At 40.5% G+C, this 16,660-nt stretch overlaps 2 protein-coding genes and 2 non-coding genes across 5 annotated transcripts; all 4 read left to right on the top strand.

Moving 5' to 3' along the window:
- Positions 1-1,420: 1,420 nt before the first annotated feature.
- On the top strand, positions 1,421-6,638 carry LOC133515719 (RNA-binding protein squid). Of its 2 annotated transcripts, XM_061848275.1 has the most exons (8): positions 1,421-1,656; positions 2,682-2,722; positions 2,906-3,180; positions 3,412-3,543; positions 3,751-4,018; positions 5,093-5,155; positions 5,678-5,796; positions 6,055-6,638. In XM_061848275.1, the coding sequence occupies exons 1-7, from the start codon at positions 1,529-1,531 to the stop codon at positions 5,746-5,748; spliced, it is 978 nt and encodes a 325-aa protein (XP_061704259.1). In that variant the 5' UTR covers positions 1,421-1,528; the 3' UTR covers positions 5,749-5,796; positions 6,055-6,638. The 2 variants fall into 2 exon arrangements, with proteins under 2 accessions (XP_061704259.1, XP_061704260.1); XM_061848276.1 differs by lacking the exon at positions 5,093-5,155 and having other exon boundaries at positions 1,422-1,656.
- Positions 2,765-2,836, top strand: LOC133516715 (small nucleolar RNA snR61/Z1/Z11). The gene has a single exon (XR_009799271.1). It is a non-coding gene; the product is annotated as a small nucleolar RNA snR61/Z1/Z11 (small nucleolar RNA).
- Positions 3,611-3,683, top strand: LOC133516716 (small nucleolar RNA snR61/Z1/Z11). The gene has a single exon (XR_009799272.1). It is a non-coding gene; the product is annotated as a small nucleolar RNA snR61/Z1/Z11 (small nucleolar RNA).
- A 439-nt stretch (positions 6,639-7,077) lies between the features above and the next one.
- LOC133515720 (uncharacterized) lies at positions 7,078-13,337 on the top strand. Its single transcript, XM_061848277.1, has 2 exons — positions 7,078-7,228; positions 12,778-13,337. The coding sequence occupies exons 1-2, from the start codon at positions 7,161-7,163 to the stop codon at positions 12,995-12,997; spliced, it is 288 nt and encodes a 95-aa protein (XP_061704261.1). The 5' UTR covers positions 7,078-7,160; the 3' UTR covers positions 12,998-13,337.
- Positions 13,338-16,660: the final 3,323 nt, after the last annotated feature.

The following is a 16,660-nucleotide window of genomic DNA, read 5'->3' on the forward strand; positions in this document are numbered from 1 at the left end:
GGCTCAAAATCGGGAAGTGTGGATGTAATTGGCTCTTAAGGATAGGATTTTATTAAAGCCTCATTCGCACGAGCACTTTTACAACGCGCGCGCGTCAAAAGCGTTCCTATGATACAAGTGGATATGGATACCCGTGTATTCTATAGGGACCGTGCGCGTTGGAGGGTCTGCCATCTTGTGGCCTGAATCTGAACGATACACATGTACATGTACATGTGTATTTGTCCCTATAGGGAGCGTGCATAAACTGTAGGAGGCAGCATATGAGCCGTCAGATTTTTGGCGCGAGGCGTAATTAATCAAAATTATTGATAATAGCCATTTGTGCTGCGAGAAGGCGAAAAAGTAAAAAATATATATATAATAGTACATTCCTTGATTGCACATGTAAACCAGGCATTAAGGTTTAAGTACATTATGGAAGTTTACATGTATGGCAAGCGTCAGGAACGCAGTAATGCGGTAAAGGGAGCAAGCGATATTGCTATCTCATTCCACCGCATAGCTGCATCCCTTGAGGCTTACCGAGGCTTGTCACGCATGTTAAGTCCAGTCCAGACGGGACAATTGTATTTTTTGGTCAGACAGAATCACGAAGTTCCAAATGCTCAATTAGATTAACGCCCAACGCTTAACTCTACGTCGATAATCCAATAATGCTCGATCAAAAAGCGCTGCGCTTAAAAACCGCCTTCGTGTGAATATGCAGGGGCCAGAGGGGCGTATAAACCTCCTTAGGGCCAAGGGGGACATGGCCCCGGGGCAGCAGACTGCGAAGGACGGCGCTGGGGCTATAACCGCGAAAATCGAAGTTCGTCAATTGCGGGCATTTTTCTCTTTCACTCTAATTAATTACATATTAGTGAGAGTTAAAGACAAAGATCCCCGAATTTGCGAATTTCGATTTTCGCGGTAGGCCCCTGGTAGGCGCACGCAGTTATGCGTTAGAGGGAGCAAGCGATATTGCTACCTCATTCCAATTCCACCCTGCGTCTCTGACGCTTGGTAAGCCTCAAACAAATTAGCAATTGTATAAAATAGGTAATTTTACATTGGAATTAGTTATTTATTACCGAGAGCAAGTATTTATTACAATTATTTTTAATTCTATACAACTTTTCAATTTAGAAAATTATAGATGTAATCAGTTTCTGAACTGGACTTCCGTAAGAACGCGGTAAATATTTTGTTATGTTGGTAAGGTTATTGATTTCATAGCGTTTGCTTCTATCTCATTTGTTCATGCATAATTTCTTATTCTATCTCTGTCTTCGCTGGCCAAGATGCCATTGACCTGCCAACAACAGTTATTTATTCTCGCCTCTGATTGGTTGTTCAAGTGGTAGGGATGAATCATTGCAAAAAAAAGCGCGTCTCTTTGGTCATTACCAACATAACAAACCGTTTCGCGCCGACTCATCACGCATTTCCTTTCTTTCTTCTGCATTTGGCATTCAGTGTTGAAGGTCGTGTACGGACCTTAGTTTTTAGTTTATCGTTAATTTAGCAGTTAGCTAAAACTTAAGTCATGGCCAATAACGACAATTTTGCACAAGACGTGACCGATAATCAATTAAATGGAAATGCAGAGAACGGTGGAGGTGATAACGGACAACAAGATAATGGTAGCGAAGCCCCGGGACGCGATGACGACAGGTATATTGATTTTTACTTTACACCGGCTTATTTGTAATTTTACTGTGTTCTGTTTGTACATTACTATACATTTTTAGTAGCAGCGGTAAAAGTAAAGTATAAATTAGCTTTATAATATTCCTTTCAGTATACGATCTTTGCCCGCCGCAATGGCGTCGATCCCGGCTTCATTCGAATCCATTGTAATCCTCTTTACGTTTTCAAAATTTTGCGTTTTTATCCTTACAGTTCGATCTTCGCAATGTAAATTTATTCCTAGATGTCATAGTTTTCATTGGAAGTAAGTTTCAGACTACTTTTGTCAGAATGTCCATTATCTCGGAAGGCAAGGCGCGTGAGTAAAATGGCGTCGCATTTGCGCGTCGCTTGCACCCGGCACCGGTTTCTTGTTATCGATTTGTCCGTCGGCTATGAAAATGGTAATTGTATATGCGGTTGGTCGTGTAATTTGTGTCGAGCTGTTACTAATAGTCGCGGAACGGTCGGGTACTTGCAAGATTTTAAATCGGTGCTAGCTCGGGCGTCGCCGGCGGGTAGGCCCGGACCGGCGGCGCCCGCGGTCAGTTTGGGGCGCGACTAACGCTCTGTCTCTCTGCAGGTGTGAGCCTGCGTCGCCGCCGCAGCTGTCGCCGAGGAAACGATGGTATTTACATTGCTGCTGGGCTCACACTAAAGTAAAACACGACCAAACTGACTAGATTGATCTGGCCACTTAACTTTGGGCCTCGTTCTCTCTTGCCAATTTCAAATCTTGCGATATCACTGTAACATCTTGTTTCATTTTTTTGTTGTCATAATGTTAAATTTCCAGATTCCTAATTTTAACTTACAGGTTCACAATTTGTTTTGCTGCAGTGCTTGGAGTTTGTTTTTTGAACAAAAATAGTAGCTGTAAAGTACTGTAAACAAGTACTGCATTAGTTTTAATTCTAAACTTTAATGTTTAATAATAAGTCAGTTTCTGAATCGAGACAATAACTCTTGATGTCAGTTTCGTGTTTTTAATGCTATTTTAATCTTCACAGAAAACTGTTTGTTGGAGGATTGAGCTGGGAAACCACAGACAGTAAGCATCTTTCATTTTCATTCATATGATATTATTCTAAATTTAAAATGATGATCTCATTCAGTTCTGCTTCTGATATGTCATTGAAGAAAACTTTACCCACATTCCTGAGTTATATAAATACTTGAGTATGCCAGCTACTCAACTTTGGATGATTCCTTACTATTTATTTTATATTTTCAGAGGAATTACGTGATCACTTCAGTGCATATGGTGAGATTGATAGCATCAATGTCAAGACAGACCCCAACACTGGCCGATCACGAGGCTTTGCCTTCATCGTTTTCAAGGCACCTGATTCCATCGACAAGGTTATGGCTGCCGGAGACCACACAATCAACAACAAGAAAGTAGACCCAAAGAAGGCGAAAGCGAGACATGGAAAGATTTTTGTTGGAGGTCTCAGTAGTGAAATCTCAGATGATGAAATCAAGAGCTTCTTTGGCAACTTTGGAACGGTAAGTTCATTGCTTCTTTGATTTTATAGCAACTGGCCTTAATATTAACTACTGATATTAAAAGACTGATCTTAGTATTTATTGATTGTGATGAAAACTCCGGAATTGGTGAGAAAAAAAAAAACATTCTAGACAACTACTGAAGATAAAACCGGGCCACTGAGTACAACAATTAAACATATTGGGGAAACTGATCAAAATGCAGATGTAAAATGAGCTTTTCTTTTTCAGATCATTGAAGTGGAAATGCCTTTTGATAAGACTAAGAACCAAAGAAAAGGATTCTGTTTCATCACCTTTGAGTCTGAGCAGGTTGTTAATGAACTTCTCAAGACTCCCAAACAGACCATCGGTGGAAAGGAGGTAAGAATTATTTTTGTTTTGAACACTCGGTTCCAGCTTGTCTCAATGGTTTTCTTATGTACTTATATTAAAATGATGATTTTATTCAGTTCTGCTTCTGAAATTTCATTGAAGCAAGCTTTTACCCACATTCCTGAGTCAGTAATGTATTAAGAGTTTATCGTTGTGCAGTAGGTGGGCATTTTCCTTATTGACGTAATTCCCCAGGTGGACGTGAAGAGGGCGACGCCCAAGCCCGACGGGCCCGGCGGCATGACGGGGCGCGGCGGGCGCGGCGGGCGGGGCTCGCGCGGCGGGCGCGGCGGCCGCGGCGGCTACGGCGGCCAGGGCGCCTGGGGCAACCAGGGCTACGGCGGCTACGGCTACGGCCAGGGTGGCTACGGCGGCGGCTACGACGGCTACGGCTACGGCGGTTACGGCTACGACGGCTACGGGGGCTACGGCGGTTACGATTACTCCGGATACCCCAATTACGGTAAACGCGGCAAGCAGAACTAGATTATTAGCGACCCACCGCTAGCCTGCTCACCGACACATTACCTCGACTGATGTTACCTGATCCTTAGGATGTAAATGTAGAGTAAGGCTGCCTCCGGGCGCGCTAGGTTAACGTTGCACGCGGGGCGACTCCGTCCTTGAGATGCCTATTTACCTTGTAATGTATATCTTACATTTGATTCGAAGCGATCGACATCACGTGAACTTTAGCTATATATGTTAGTGTGTAGAAAATATTTATTTTTCTATTATAACTATTTACTTTTAATATTCTATCGAGATAATGTGTAGTTGAATGTTGTCGGGGTGACAGTATATATCTGAATATAACCATGGGTTGATCTAATATTTTTGAGTATTTAGGAATTCATCATTTCATATAACTTGTTTGCGATTCATTTTAATTTTGCATATCTGTTTAGTTGGAGGATAATATTAGCATCACTGTTGGCACACTGTCTCGGCGCCGTGTATACTGTCCGCGTGCTTGAGGTGTATGTGAGGTGTAGGCTTGTAGCAAACCCGAGGACCATTGTCATCGTCTCGTTCATCGGGTTACTATCTGTACATATGTTACCCGCCTTATGTTTTATAAGTTTTATTTGTAATACCACTTTTGACATATGTAGCAATGTCGCTCGAGTTTTTATTTTCTTTTGGTATTTAGTTTTTACCTAACACTCTCGCCACATGCTACATCTGGGAATTGGGGTAATATATGGAGAGACATTGTGAAAGTGATAAAGATATGATGAAGCTTTTAATAAAGCACTGTTACAAAAATTCTCAATGTGTTTCCATATATCACCCCCGTCCCTCCCGCACCCCCCGCGGCGCCACCAACACCACTCATCGGCTAACTTCATACTAACAGCACACTGGACTAGCGACTAGGAGCACTAACTAGACACCGCAGGGATAGGTCAGACCGAGCTAACTAGACTATTCTTGAGTATTAGACAAGTGGAGTGGAAGGAATCGGTGCGAATAGAGCGAGTGTGAGTATGGTAGGGTCGAGCGGCACTAGCACTAATGGCATTGTGTTGGGCAGACTACGGCGGGTACGGAGGGTACGAGGGCGGCTACGGCGCGCGCACGGCTCCGCGCGGGAAAGGTATCCACCGATCCCATAGTTCATGCACCGACCGTTTGTTGCCTACTAGTACTACACCACCGGCTTGTACGCTACTAATTCGTTCACTGATCTCCCACTCTTCACTAGTCTTGAAGGCATCCAGTAGATACGTGTTTGTGTTGTAGTCTTGTCTGTCCGGCTTCCATATAACGTACCGTAGCATAGTCTCATAATTTAAATAAAATACCGTTTTCTAACACAAGTCTATTTTGATACAATCATATGATAGTTCGCTTTTTGCATGGCCTCGATCACTAGTATCACTACACGGACTAGTGACGGCACACGGAGCTTTTCATCTGTTTCTTCGGTTTTCTTAGAGTAACTTAGTCACAGTGCACGTTAGATTTACATATAGCAATAGAGTAGACAGAAAAAAAAGCTCGAACAGATCGTCAATGTCTAGTGTTGAAGTAGTGCGCCAACAGTGGTGCGTGCGACATGTGCGCGAGCTTTGGCCGGGCGTGTGCAGCGGGAGCTATATCGTGGGTGCTGTTACAGCCGGCTACCAGGGCGGCAAGCAGCGCGGCGGCGGCGGCGGCCGCGCCAACCAGAGGCACCAGCCCTACTGAACCCGACACTCGCGTACCTGCCAATAGTCATCTCAGTCCAATAGTAAGGTGAGAATCCCTCCGTATCTCTATACTTATTAACTTGTAGTTTTTCTCACCCGTTAACTTTGATTTTTATTATGATGAGGTTGCACAAGTCTGAGAGCTCTGACGCGAGCCTCGGTGCTAGCGATAGCTGAACCCCCCGGGGTGTCGGTGCTCGTAGAACGACTAAGGTGCGGTGTGCACGGTCTGACCGATAATAAAAACCTTCGGTCTGACCGATCGTTAGTGGACGATGAGTGACTTGGTTGTTGGTTGTTGCAGGTTAAGTGCCCGGTCATGAGTGCCCCCCGTGCCCCGCTGCCGCGCCGGGGGCACTTCATTCCATTCCACATTATTATTATAAGAAATTAATCTTTTTTAAGAAGATTTTTTAAGGATAAATGTCTCATGTAACAGTGCCGTGCTTGAACGGCGTTACATACTTATTATAATATAGAATGGATTATAGATTCACTGAGTATTATTGCAGATTGACTAGATTCAATTTTCTTTATTTAAATTGTTTCCTTTTTTATTGGAGTCCAGTAACGTACAGTTTAGGGCCGCGGGCTGCCGCCGTTCGCTGCGTGCTTGTTTGTGTGAATGCGCGAGGTCGCGAGAGCGCCTCCACTGACAGTTGTTTGATTGGGATCTCATTTCAGAAATGTTGTACTTTTGTATGTTTAATTTTGGTAATCTTACAAGGAATCAGAATCATGTATTTTATACAAACCTAGATGTTTCTTCCATTGAGTAGGAATGAAATTTAATTCTTAGATTAAGTCTCGGACATGAACAAACTTCTGGAGATATACGATTATGTATGTCAAAATAAAACGAATGTGTAAATAAACAATTGACTTTTAGTCCCGTCTTTGTGTGTCTAAGGAATTGAAGGAACCAGACTGTTGGATAATTTGTGCGCTCTAAGATAGCTTGTTCATATAATAAACATAGAAAATATGAGGATTTTGCTGGCCATACCATTTTGTTACTGTGCCCCACGTAAATGACTGCAATATCAGACCAAGGCCTCATTGAGCTGTTCACATTACTCCAAAAACCCTTACTCATTCCTATAATAGTAACTACGTAATTTCATAAATAACAGCGTGCGTTTGTAAATTTTTGAATATTGCAAATCTACAGTCATGAGGCAAATCAGATCATATACCGTAATGAGTTCGTAATTGTTTTAATGCTCATTAGTTAACGTTCCAGATTATTTAATTTGATAAGTATAGTGCCACTCGTGTGATTAGTCATTAGCTAAAACCTTTTCCTTGTAATTATAAGAGGCACTTAAAATTTATCTGATTTAAAGATCTAAGGTTTTCGTATAAAATAACGATAACACCTTCCTTTGCTGTCATTGTAAAATATCCACAATGTTCTGCAAACTTATTCTGGGCTTGGTTCTGCTGGGAGCTGCAAGCTACGCTGAGGAATTCGAGAAGTAAGTATCCATCTCCAAGTATAATAAAGTACAGAATAACAAACCTAAGAAATAGTTATAGTTTGGCCGTCTATACTAATCATACTGTCTTTGTCTAACGCTACTAGCACCCAAAAAGGGATGAGTATATAATTTTTCACCACACCAACTGGTAAAAGCCCTCTTGATTGTTCAAAAACTTCTAATTAGTTTTTGAACAATCAAGCTGCATTTTATCCACATGTGGGGCAAAGTAATCAGATGCAAATTTTGAATCGTTTCCTTGTTAGCTGGTAGAATTGACTTTCAAATGATGATTTTGGGATGATAAATATTTAATTACGTTCATTTGGATTTTTTTTCTTTTTTTTTTTGCTATTTCATAGTTATTATTTTCCTTGCGTTGGTGTGGTGGAAAAATGTTGTTTCACTCTGAGGCAGTTTGTTTTAACCCTCGTGCCTTGAAACCCTCGCAACGCTCGAGATTCCACTTCTCGAACCACTCGCTCTGCTCGTGGTTCAATTTTGGAATCTCGCTTGCTCGGGTATCAATATTAGCACGAGTGGTCAAACAACTTTGCCCCCTTGTAAAACAAATAACTATTTCTTGTTATTAGTACTTACTGAAAAGTTTGCCAGATTGTCTAGGCGTCAGCTGGTTAAAGGGTTAACCTTTATATGACCCTGTGTACAAGTTTTTGTACATACATTGGAATCTTGAGCGTTGAGAGGGTTTCAAGGCACTAGGGTTACACAATTTTTGCTTACGTGTGAAACACAAAAAATTTCACTACACCAATGCGAGGAATATTTACGCTATAGAGCGTTAACAATTGGCACGTTGGCTACGCGGCCTGGGGCCTATTAATTGCATAATAATATTATATGTATTTTATTTATACTACATCGGTGGAAAACTAGCATACGGCCCGCCTGATGGTAAGCAGGCTCCGTAGCCTATGGACGCCTGCAACTCCATAAGTGTTACATGCGCGTTGCCTACCCTAACAGCCCGCACCCTTGCTGAGCTCTAGCAACCTTACTCACCGGCAGGAACACAACACTGAGTAGAGTTATTTTAGCTGTTTGGCTGCGGTTTTCTTTAAGGTGTAGGTACTTTCCCAGTTGGACTCTGCTCTAGCTCTGGAATGACATCCGCTGTGCTGTGCCCTACCACACAAAGCGAGATGACAGTCACATGCCCATACCTCTATTTTGGACGTAGTTTAAGGACATACCCGGGTCCATATGTAATATGCAATTAATAGGCTCCAGGTTGTTGCACGAGACCCCGGGTGGGCAGTCACCCGCTTGCCTACACTAACGCTAGTTCGAATTTCTACTAACAAAATCAAGCATACGAAACAATTATATACTTATAGGTGACATGAATATTAATTTAAGAGATTACAATAACAATAGGGTATCTGAGTATATGAATATGTTATGTGAAAAAAGTTTAGACAGTGGCATCAGTCAATATACGCGAATAGCAATGGTAAACAACAGTATTACTAAGTCGTGTATTGACCATATTTTCATACGTAATGCATCAAGTGTGCCGGCGCGGACTGAACGAGTTATAAAAACAGCTGTGATAAACAATGCGCTCGCCGACCACTTCGTCACATGCTGTGCGTTCATAGATAACAAGCCCGAATGCACGACGTTGAATCTCGTCCGTAAACTTGATAACAAGAAGGTTCAAAATGAATTAGCCGCTACTGACTGGAGCCAAGGTCTATCTTATAATAAACCAGAAGAGATTTTAAACTTTGTAATCAGTAAATTTAACAGTGTATATGATAAAAGTCAATACAAAATGAAGATAAATCAGAGTAAAAGGAAAACATGTAATTGGATTAATAAAAAAGCGATAACGATGTGCAAACGGCGGGACGAATTGTTTAAAATATGGTATAAAGACAAAAGTAATGCTAACAATAGACTCATTTACAATAAATATAGAAATAAAACGAGTTCTTATTTAAATATCTTAAAAAATAACTACGTAAAAAACGAAATCACACTTAATTTTCGAAACTCGAGAAAGGTATGGGCAATAGTTAATAGATTATGTGGTAGAATTTCTAAATCTGTCGATGATATTATAACCACCGCTTTCAAAAATAAAACGCCGGAAGAAATTGCTAACAACTTTGCCAGAGGATTTCGTGATAACGTAAAGAAAATATGTAGCAATTGTAATCATGCATTATTGGACGAACGGTCATATGCTAATGTCCCAAAGTTGTCCATGCGTTTGCCGAAGGCAAAGGAGGAAAGAATAGACTCCATAATTAGACAGCTGAATGATAGAAAAAGCCCAGGTATTGATGGTATTCGCCCAGCAGACATTAAATACGTTAACTCACAAATCACGCCGATCATTACTCACCTAATAAACGCGTGTATAAAATATTCATACTACCCAGACGAACTAAAAATAGGAACTATAAGACCCATTCATAAAAAGGGATCATACAGCGACATAGACAACTATAGACCCATCACGCTACTATCATGTATCGATAAAGTGATTGAAAAGTACCTGGGTGCCGAGATTAACGGATACCTTACTAAAAACAACATTATACACAACAAACAATACGGTTTTCAAAGGAAAAGAAATACGTCACAATTATTAAGTAAATTTACTAACGAGATTAATCAGCATCTAAATGATAAAAAGTATGTATTAGCCATTTTTATTGACTTTAGTAAGGCATTTGAAACTCTCCGGTATGATACACTTTACTCAAAACTTCAGGGTAGTGGTATACAGGGCCCCCTACTTGATTTTTTCAAAAATTACCACCATAACCGTTACACTACAGTAAAAGTAAACAATATATTAAGTGATCTAATTCCAACCGAGGAAGGCACAGCACAAGGCTCGATTTTTGCTCCAACCGAATATTTATTGTATGTAAACGACATGTGTAATATATTTAAATAACCGGCCAAGAGCATGTCGGGCCACGCTCAGTGTAGGGTTCCGTAGTTACTCTTCCGTCACAATAAGCTAAACTGGAGCTTAAAGTGTAGTAAATGGTTTTTTTCACCCGAGTTAAACAAATAGGCAAATTTGCATAATCTGTACCTAATTAAAGTAAGTCTTTTTACTATGAAGGTAAAACTTTTTGCGATAACTCAAAAACAGCTAAACTGATCATGGCCGCTATAGTTTTCATTTAATGTCTTTCTTAAGCTCTACTTCCACGATTTTTTTCATATTTTTTGGACCTATGGTTCAAAAGTTAGAGGGGGGGGGACACATTTTTTTTTTCTTTCGGAGCGATTATCTCCGAATATATTCACTTTATCAAAAAATGTTTCTTGAAAACCCCTATTAGTTTTGAAAGACCTTTCCAACGATACCCCACACTCAAGGGTAAAAGCGAAAAAAAAAATTCACCCCCACTTTACGTGTAGGGGAGGTACCCTAAAAAAAATTAAATTTTTAGATTTTATTGTACGACTTTGTCGGCTTTATTGATTTATATATCCATGCCAAATTTCAGCTTTCTAGCACTAACGACCACGGAGCAAAGCCTCGGACAGACAGACAGACAGACAGACAGACAGACAGACAGACGGACATGGCGAAACTATAAGGGTTCCGTTTTATGCCATTTGGCTACGGAACCCTAAAAAGGATCGGTATACCAATTCGCAGATGACACCTGCCTCCTAGTGGCGGACAGGGACATGGAGAAGGCCAGATGCCTTATGCAAAATAACTTTGACCTCCTTTGTAAATGGGCCCACGACGTGGGTCTCGTCCTGAATTACTCAAAAACGAAATTAATGAACATTCATTCAAACTATATGCCCAAAAAATCTAATCCGGTAATTAGAGCGCACAGACATCAATGCTTCCATAACAAAAATTCTAACAATATAACAGGTCCATGTAACTGTGAATCATTAGAAATAGTCACTGAACACACGTACCTCGGATTAATCATTGATAATCACTTTAATTGGGGGCCACATATAAACTACGTATGTAACAAACTAAGAGCACTTATGGCAAAATTTGTAGTGTTAAAATTTAAGATACCGTACAAGATACTCAGAATATTATATCTGGCACTAGCACAATCTGTTATTGACTATGGGCTAAGTAGTTACGGTAGAACTTATAAAACATACATAAATAAAATATATAGATTACAAATAAGTTTATTAAAGACGATAGTTCCAAATAATGTAAGAGATAAAATAGGCAACCATGAAGAATTATTACAATATTGTAAAGTCATTAGTATACACAAGAAAACCGATATAGCAATAATCAATGATGAGATTGTAAACCTAGGAAGTTTAAATAAATACCGTAGGCCGCAACATTTACGAAAGTTATCATACTTGCCTCGATTCGTATTACCAAAGTGTGCCAATGCATATGGAAAACGACGATGGGAATATTTGCTACCACATATCCTCAACGAATTATCCGAAGTAACTTATAATAACATTAGTAACAACCCACATAAATGTAAACAAATATTGAAAGCCGCATATCTTAGGTAAGATAATTAAATGTATGTCACACTTATAAGAATATCTCATTTCACGAAGGCGGGTATAAGCGGAACCGAGATCCTAACACCTTAGAATAGGGATCAAGATTGCCGACTTCGTGATATGAAACACTCCATGGTTTTTAAATGTAAATAATAAACCTACTTATATAATATTATAGAGTGTAAGAGCGATTACAGCGGCAGTTAAGCCCTAGGAGGCTTTGTTCGCTGGAATTATCTTGAAAATGTATAAATTTTTTTGTGTTAATAAAAAAAAAAAAAAAAAAATTTAGTAATTTAGTCGAGTGGCGAGTATTTGGCAACTAGTGGCCCATACTTGGAGGATTTAACAACTGGAGACGCCTTGTCTGTAATTTTCTGTACAAAACGGTCTGCTGATTTTTGCGGGGGAGGGGCAAGTCAAATGTCAAAATATAATCGTCGGTCCATACAATAATATGACCATTGGGCGAGGTTTTCGACAGAGGGGTAAGCTTTTTAAAGGCGACTCCGGTTCCATAATACCTTAAAACTGCAGCTAGAACAAGAATACTTATCATGTCTATTAGCGTATCGCCATAGTACACTTTGTACTATGGTATCGCTAATATTTAGCTTTTCCTGCAGGGCTAATATGGTGGGCTCTTTATCATTTGTCACCATGCCTGTCACGTTCTAACAAGTATGTAAGCGCGAAAATGACGTGCATAGTGACAAGTGATAAAAATGGCACCATGATGCCACCGCTGAAGGCGTCACTGGTAGGCGTTTAGAACTCTGGTTTTGGGTTTGCAACGCCATCTATTGAACGTAAGTTTAGTTAAATTGACCAGAGGTCCGTCGAACAAAATACAAAATGGATAGAACCGAGACTTTCGATCAATAGCTGGTGCGAAATATTGAAAAAAACGCGATTTCATGCGGACATTGTCGGTCTTCTTTTTTTAATCACCATGTCGGTAAAAAGAGTTTTGCGCAGAATTAATTTATAGGCACTAAAGTTTTTCTGCAAATTTAGGAAAACGGTTTATGTTATAGCGATATACCCGAGAAATGCAAGACCATGTCCGTCACCCCCGTAAGCTGTCCGTTCCCGTCCAGTGACGGCTTGCACCCGCACCCGGACGCCTGCGACCTGTTCTACTACTGCCCGCCGGGCCACGTGGCGCCCATCTGCCGGCAGTGTCCGGCCGGGCTGCACTTCCACCCGGACACGCATGTCTGCGACCACGCGGACCGATCCGGGTGCCGTAAATAGTTTCCCAAACTGATACTGGATACTGATACCAAAGAGAATTGATTGTAATAGAGAGGTAAAGCCTAAGAAAAAAAACGTGTTTGACATCTAAAACAGATGGCGCTGTACTTCGCCATATGTTTTGCGGTTACTGAATTGTCAAACGTCAACTTTTGACAATTTGAGTTATTACCGCAATGTATGGAGCTGTACAGCGCCATTCGTTTACCTGTCAAGTTCGAAGCCCGAAATAGTATTAGATTTTACACATCTTGCTCAATCAATGTATCTTTACTGATACCTATTGAAGATATTTAGAGATGTAATAAATTCATATTACAGCATTATTCGAAATGATAAAGGATTTTATTTTATTCAAAAATTCACTTCCTGCAATTTTTGTCTAGTTTAAATAAAAAACCCTCTCGATGGCACTTTTATATATCTAGTAAAGAGTTTTTAAAGTAAAATAATAAACTTCGCATAAAACGTGGTGACATAATGCGCCATCTACTTCGATAATTAAACTCAGAAGAGATGTCACTTCTCTATACAGGGTGATTCAGGAGACGTGAGCAGGATCAAGCTTGAGCATTCAGTAAGTTATAAGCAACTGTTTCGTACCAGTATTTGTGAGATTAACGTTCTTTAATTTTTTACTGTTCAATAAAGAAAGTTTTGATTTATTTACGCCATGTATGGTCACCCTCTTTGTTTTATCCATAACAAGTGACAAATTGAATGTCATCGGAGTCTGGTTACTTTTGCAAAATCGTATCTCACGCAAGTGTGACATTTTGTTTTCTTCATAATCAAACTGCTGTCATAACGGTTAAAGAGGTTTTATCTTTGTTAATTAAGTGTTGTAGGGTGTCCATGATTGTAAATAATCAAATTTGTCCATAACAAAAAGTTAAATACCAGATAAAAAGCGTGACTATTTTACTTAAATATGATGGTGAACGATTCATTAACATTTACTGATTGTGTATGCTTAGTCCTGCTCACGTCTCATGAATCACCCTGTATACACACTCCATATTTTAAACGTTAAACGTGTAGGAGTCAAGCTTCAAGCTAAGTTGGCAGCGGTTTTCACAGGCCAGGAGGTGAAACTGTTAAATTATAGTAATAATTTCATAGAAGTTTAACGTTCAAAATAACACTTGCACCGCCTGGGCTATCAATACCGCTTCCAACTTATATTGGTCTGACTCTATCTCTCGAATATGCAAGAGCGATAGAGAGGTAGGTAACGGCAGTGCCGGATTAAGACATTTTGGTGCCCTAAGCATTTCTAGACCATGGTGCCCCCTCATCAAGATTACATTGAATTTTATTGGTAAATTGAGTGACGTTGATTGCCGCATTACTGCTGAGAATACAATTTTCAATCCGTCACATCATTTTGTCACGGAAATTGACAGTACTGCAGCAGTAATGTTCCAAGAGTAGGTAAGGGGGCGTCCATTAATCGCGTCATATTGTATAGGGGGGGGAGGGGGTCAGCAAAAAATCACCAATGATCACCACAGGGGACGGGGGGGTATGGACACGTATCACGTGTATTTTTTTTTCATCTGTGCTATACTGTATTATAGTCAATAATAATCCTTCACGTGTACTTAGGTTCATTTGTTAGAAAACTGTTCTTTAGTTATCGAAAAAAATACACGTCATATTGGATGGGGGGGGGGGTCCTGAAAATATCACCAAAGATCACCATGGGGGAGGGGGGGTCTAAAACAAGCCAAAAACGTATGACGCGATTAATGGACGCCACCTAAGGTCAAGTGTAAGCAAATTCGAAGACCGTGCTTCGCATAAGTCCGGAGGCCAAGCCAACCATTGTCCAAGTGTAAGCGAAGACGTAAGACATAGGCCGTACTCCGCACAGGGTTTTGCAACCTCTAGAGCTTTCCTGCGAAGCCCATTCATGTGAGGGCAAAGGCCGAGCTTCAGTAGGGGCTTAGCCATTGGCCATTGGTTCTTGTCAGAACCAGTACCAATGGCCACAAATATCTTAAATAGCAAATTATTGTTTATGAATACGGGACTTAATAGGGTAAGTTTCAAAATGACGTCTGACCAGAAGACGTTTCAAGGACGGCGTTGTCCCCATGGTCTCGGAGAAAACTGTGTAAAGTCGACATCATTATTTTGACGTTGGTCGTAATTTTAGAACTTAATCAAACGGGATTAAATCTCGTTTTCTTAAATAATAATGTGTCACAATTAGGCCAAAACAATTAGATTTTTTCGACCTAAAAATATGTGTAATCTGAGTTTACTCCATTCCAGGAGGTGTGCATAAATGTTTCCTCTTTTTCAGTTTTTTTTGCTTGTAAATCGAAAACGGTACGGCCGACGGAAAATTTGCTCAAATTACGAGTATTATTAAAATTGATATCTGAGGATCCGAAATGTAATTTAACTATATTCTTGCAATAAAATATATTGATTGATTTAAGGTACCTTAATATGTGTTCGTAGTAAATTGTAAAAAAAGGTAGTCATTTTTTATTTTTGGTAAAATTATGTTAATTATCCTAAAACGCATTCTTAGCTACCAGTGTCTGATCCACCAAGTCCTATTGTAATTGATAGTGGGTTCCTTCTAAATCGAGTGGTTTGGCAATCCAAAGGAAAAAAATATCTCCTAAGGATCCCAAAATGTATGTATGCACACCTCCTGGGATAGAGAAAACTCGGATTACACGCATTTAGGACCAAATAAATGTATTAAAACAATTTCCAGCTTGCTGGGAATTAATTCCTCAAAACGCTATTTTTGGATCTAATTTGATTGGCCTAAATAGTGAATGTTTAAATCGGTGTTTTTAAAGGCAAAGTCTAAGGCTGAATGCGCGGAGCGTTCAATCAGCGCTTACAGATGGGGCCAAAGGTCGAGCTGGAAGAAAACAAGGCTTGAATTTGACCAATGGCGAGGTATGAATAGCTGGACGTCCGGAGCATCTGATCGCTGCGCGTTATCATATTACAACCAATGGCGAGGTGTGAGCAAGGCAGCCCAGCTGCGAAAGAGGACAGCATAGATTTGGATCCATGGCCAAGCGAAAGTGAGCCAGTTTGCATAAAGTAGAAGGCCTGGCGTCGCATAAGACCTAACGCCGAACTGTAAAAGAGTGGCTTGAAATCGAACCTATGTAATCACGGTCCTCCTACTGCTCGGCCTTTGGCTTAACTCGAAAGCGCAACTTGATAAGATGCTTTTGTTTTTCGGCCTTCGCAGGGCCCTTTATTACACTTTGACAATTAGGTCGCAGGATCGCGGCTCTGCAGCAACTCGGCCTGGCCGATACATCTGGTGTACAAGAGAGCAAAATACGCTACAAAATCGGTATTCTACGTCGCGAAAATCGGTTAGCCACAAGCCCGATGGCAAGATTTTTTGGCCATGAGCTTTGATGGCCTCCGCGTAAGGTTGGAGATGTACTTACGTGTCCTCACTCTCTTACGATCCTTCGTTATTAGATGGATACTTTCACACGTATCAAAAAGTTTCGTGTACATAAGTACTACACTACGACTGCGATGCTGATGCAGCCTGCGCCGCCTGCGCGTTTTTTTTTCCTACGATTTTGGTGCCCCCCTACACGTGGTGCCCTAAGCAAGTGCTTATTTTGCTTAATGGTTAATCCGGCACTGGGTAACGGAATTTAG

Source organism: Cydia pomonella, chromosome 3 (genome assembly GCF_033807575.1).
Source record: "Cydia pomonella isolate Wapato2018A chromosome 3, ilCydPomo1, whole genome shotgun sequence".
Lineage (NCBI taxonomy): Eukaryota > Metazoa > Arthropoda > Insecta > Lepidoptera > Tortricidae > Cydia > Cydia pomonella.

What these genes read in the sequence shown, in the direction of transcription:
- LOC133515719 (XM_061848275.1), top strand. Translation starts at nt 1,529, where the DNA reads ATGGCCAATAACGACAATTTTGCACAAGACGTGACCGATAATCAATTA. An exon ending in CCGGGACGCGATGACGACAG is followed by an intron (nt 1,657 to 2,681) that starts GTATATTGATTT and finishes TAATCTTCACAG; the next exon opens with AAAACTGTTTGTTGGAGGAT. An exon ending in CTCCGGATACCCCAATTACG is followed by an intron (nt 4,019 to 5,092) that starts GTAAACGCGGCA and finishes TGTGTTGGGCAG; the next exon opens with ACTACGGCGGGTACGGAGGG.
- LOC133515720 (XM_061848277.1), top strand. Translation starts at nt 7,161, where the DNA reads ATGTTCTGCAAACTTATTCTGGGCTTGGTTCTGCTGGGAGCTGCAAGC. An exon ending in TACGCTGAGGAATTCGAGAA is followed by an intron (nt 7,229 to 12,777) that starts GTAAGTATCCAT and finishes TTTATGTTATAG; the next exon opens with CGATATACCCGAGAAATGCA.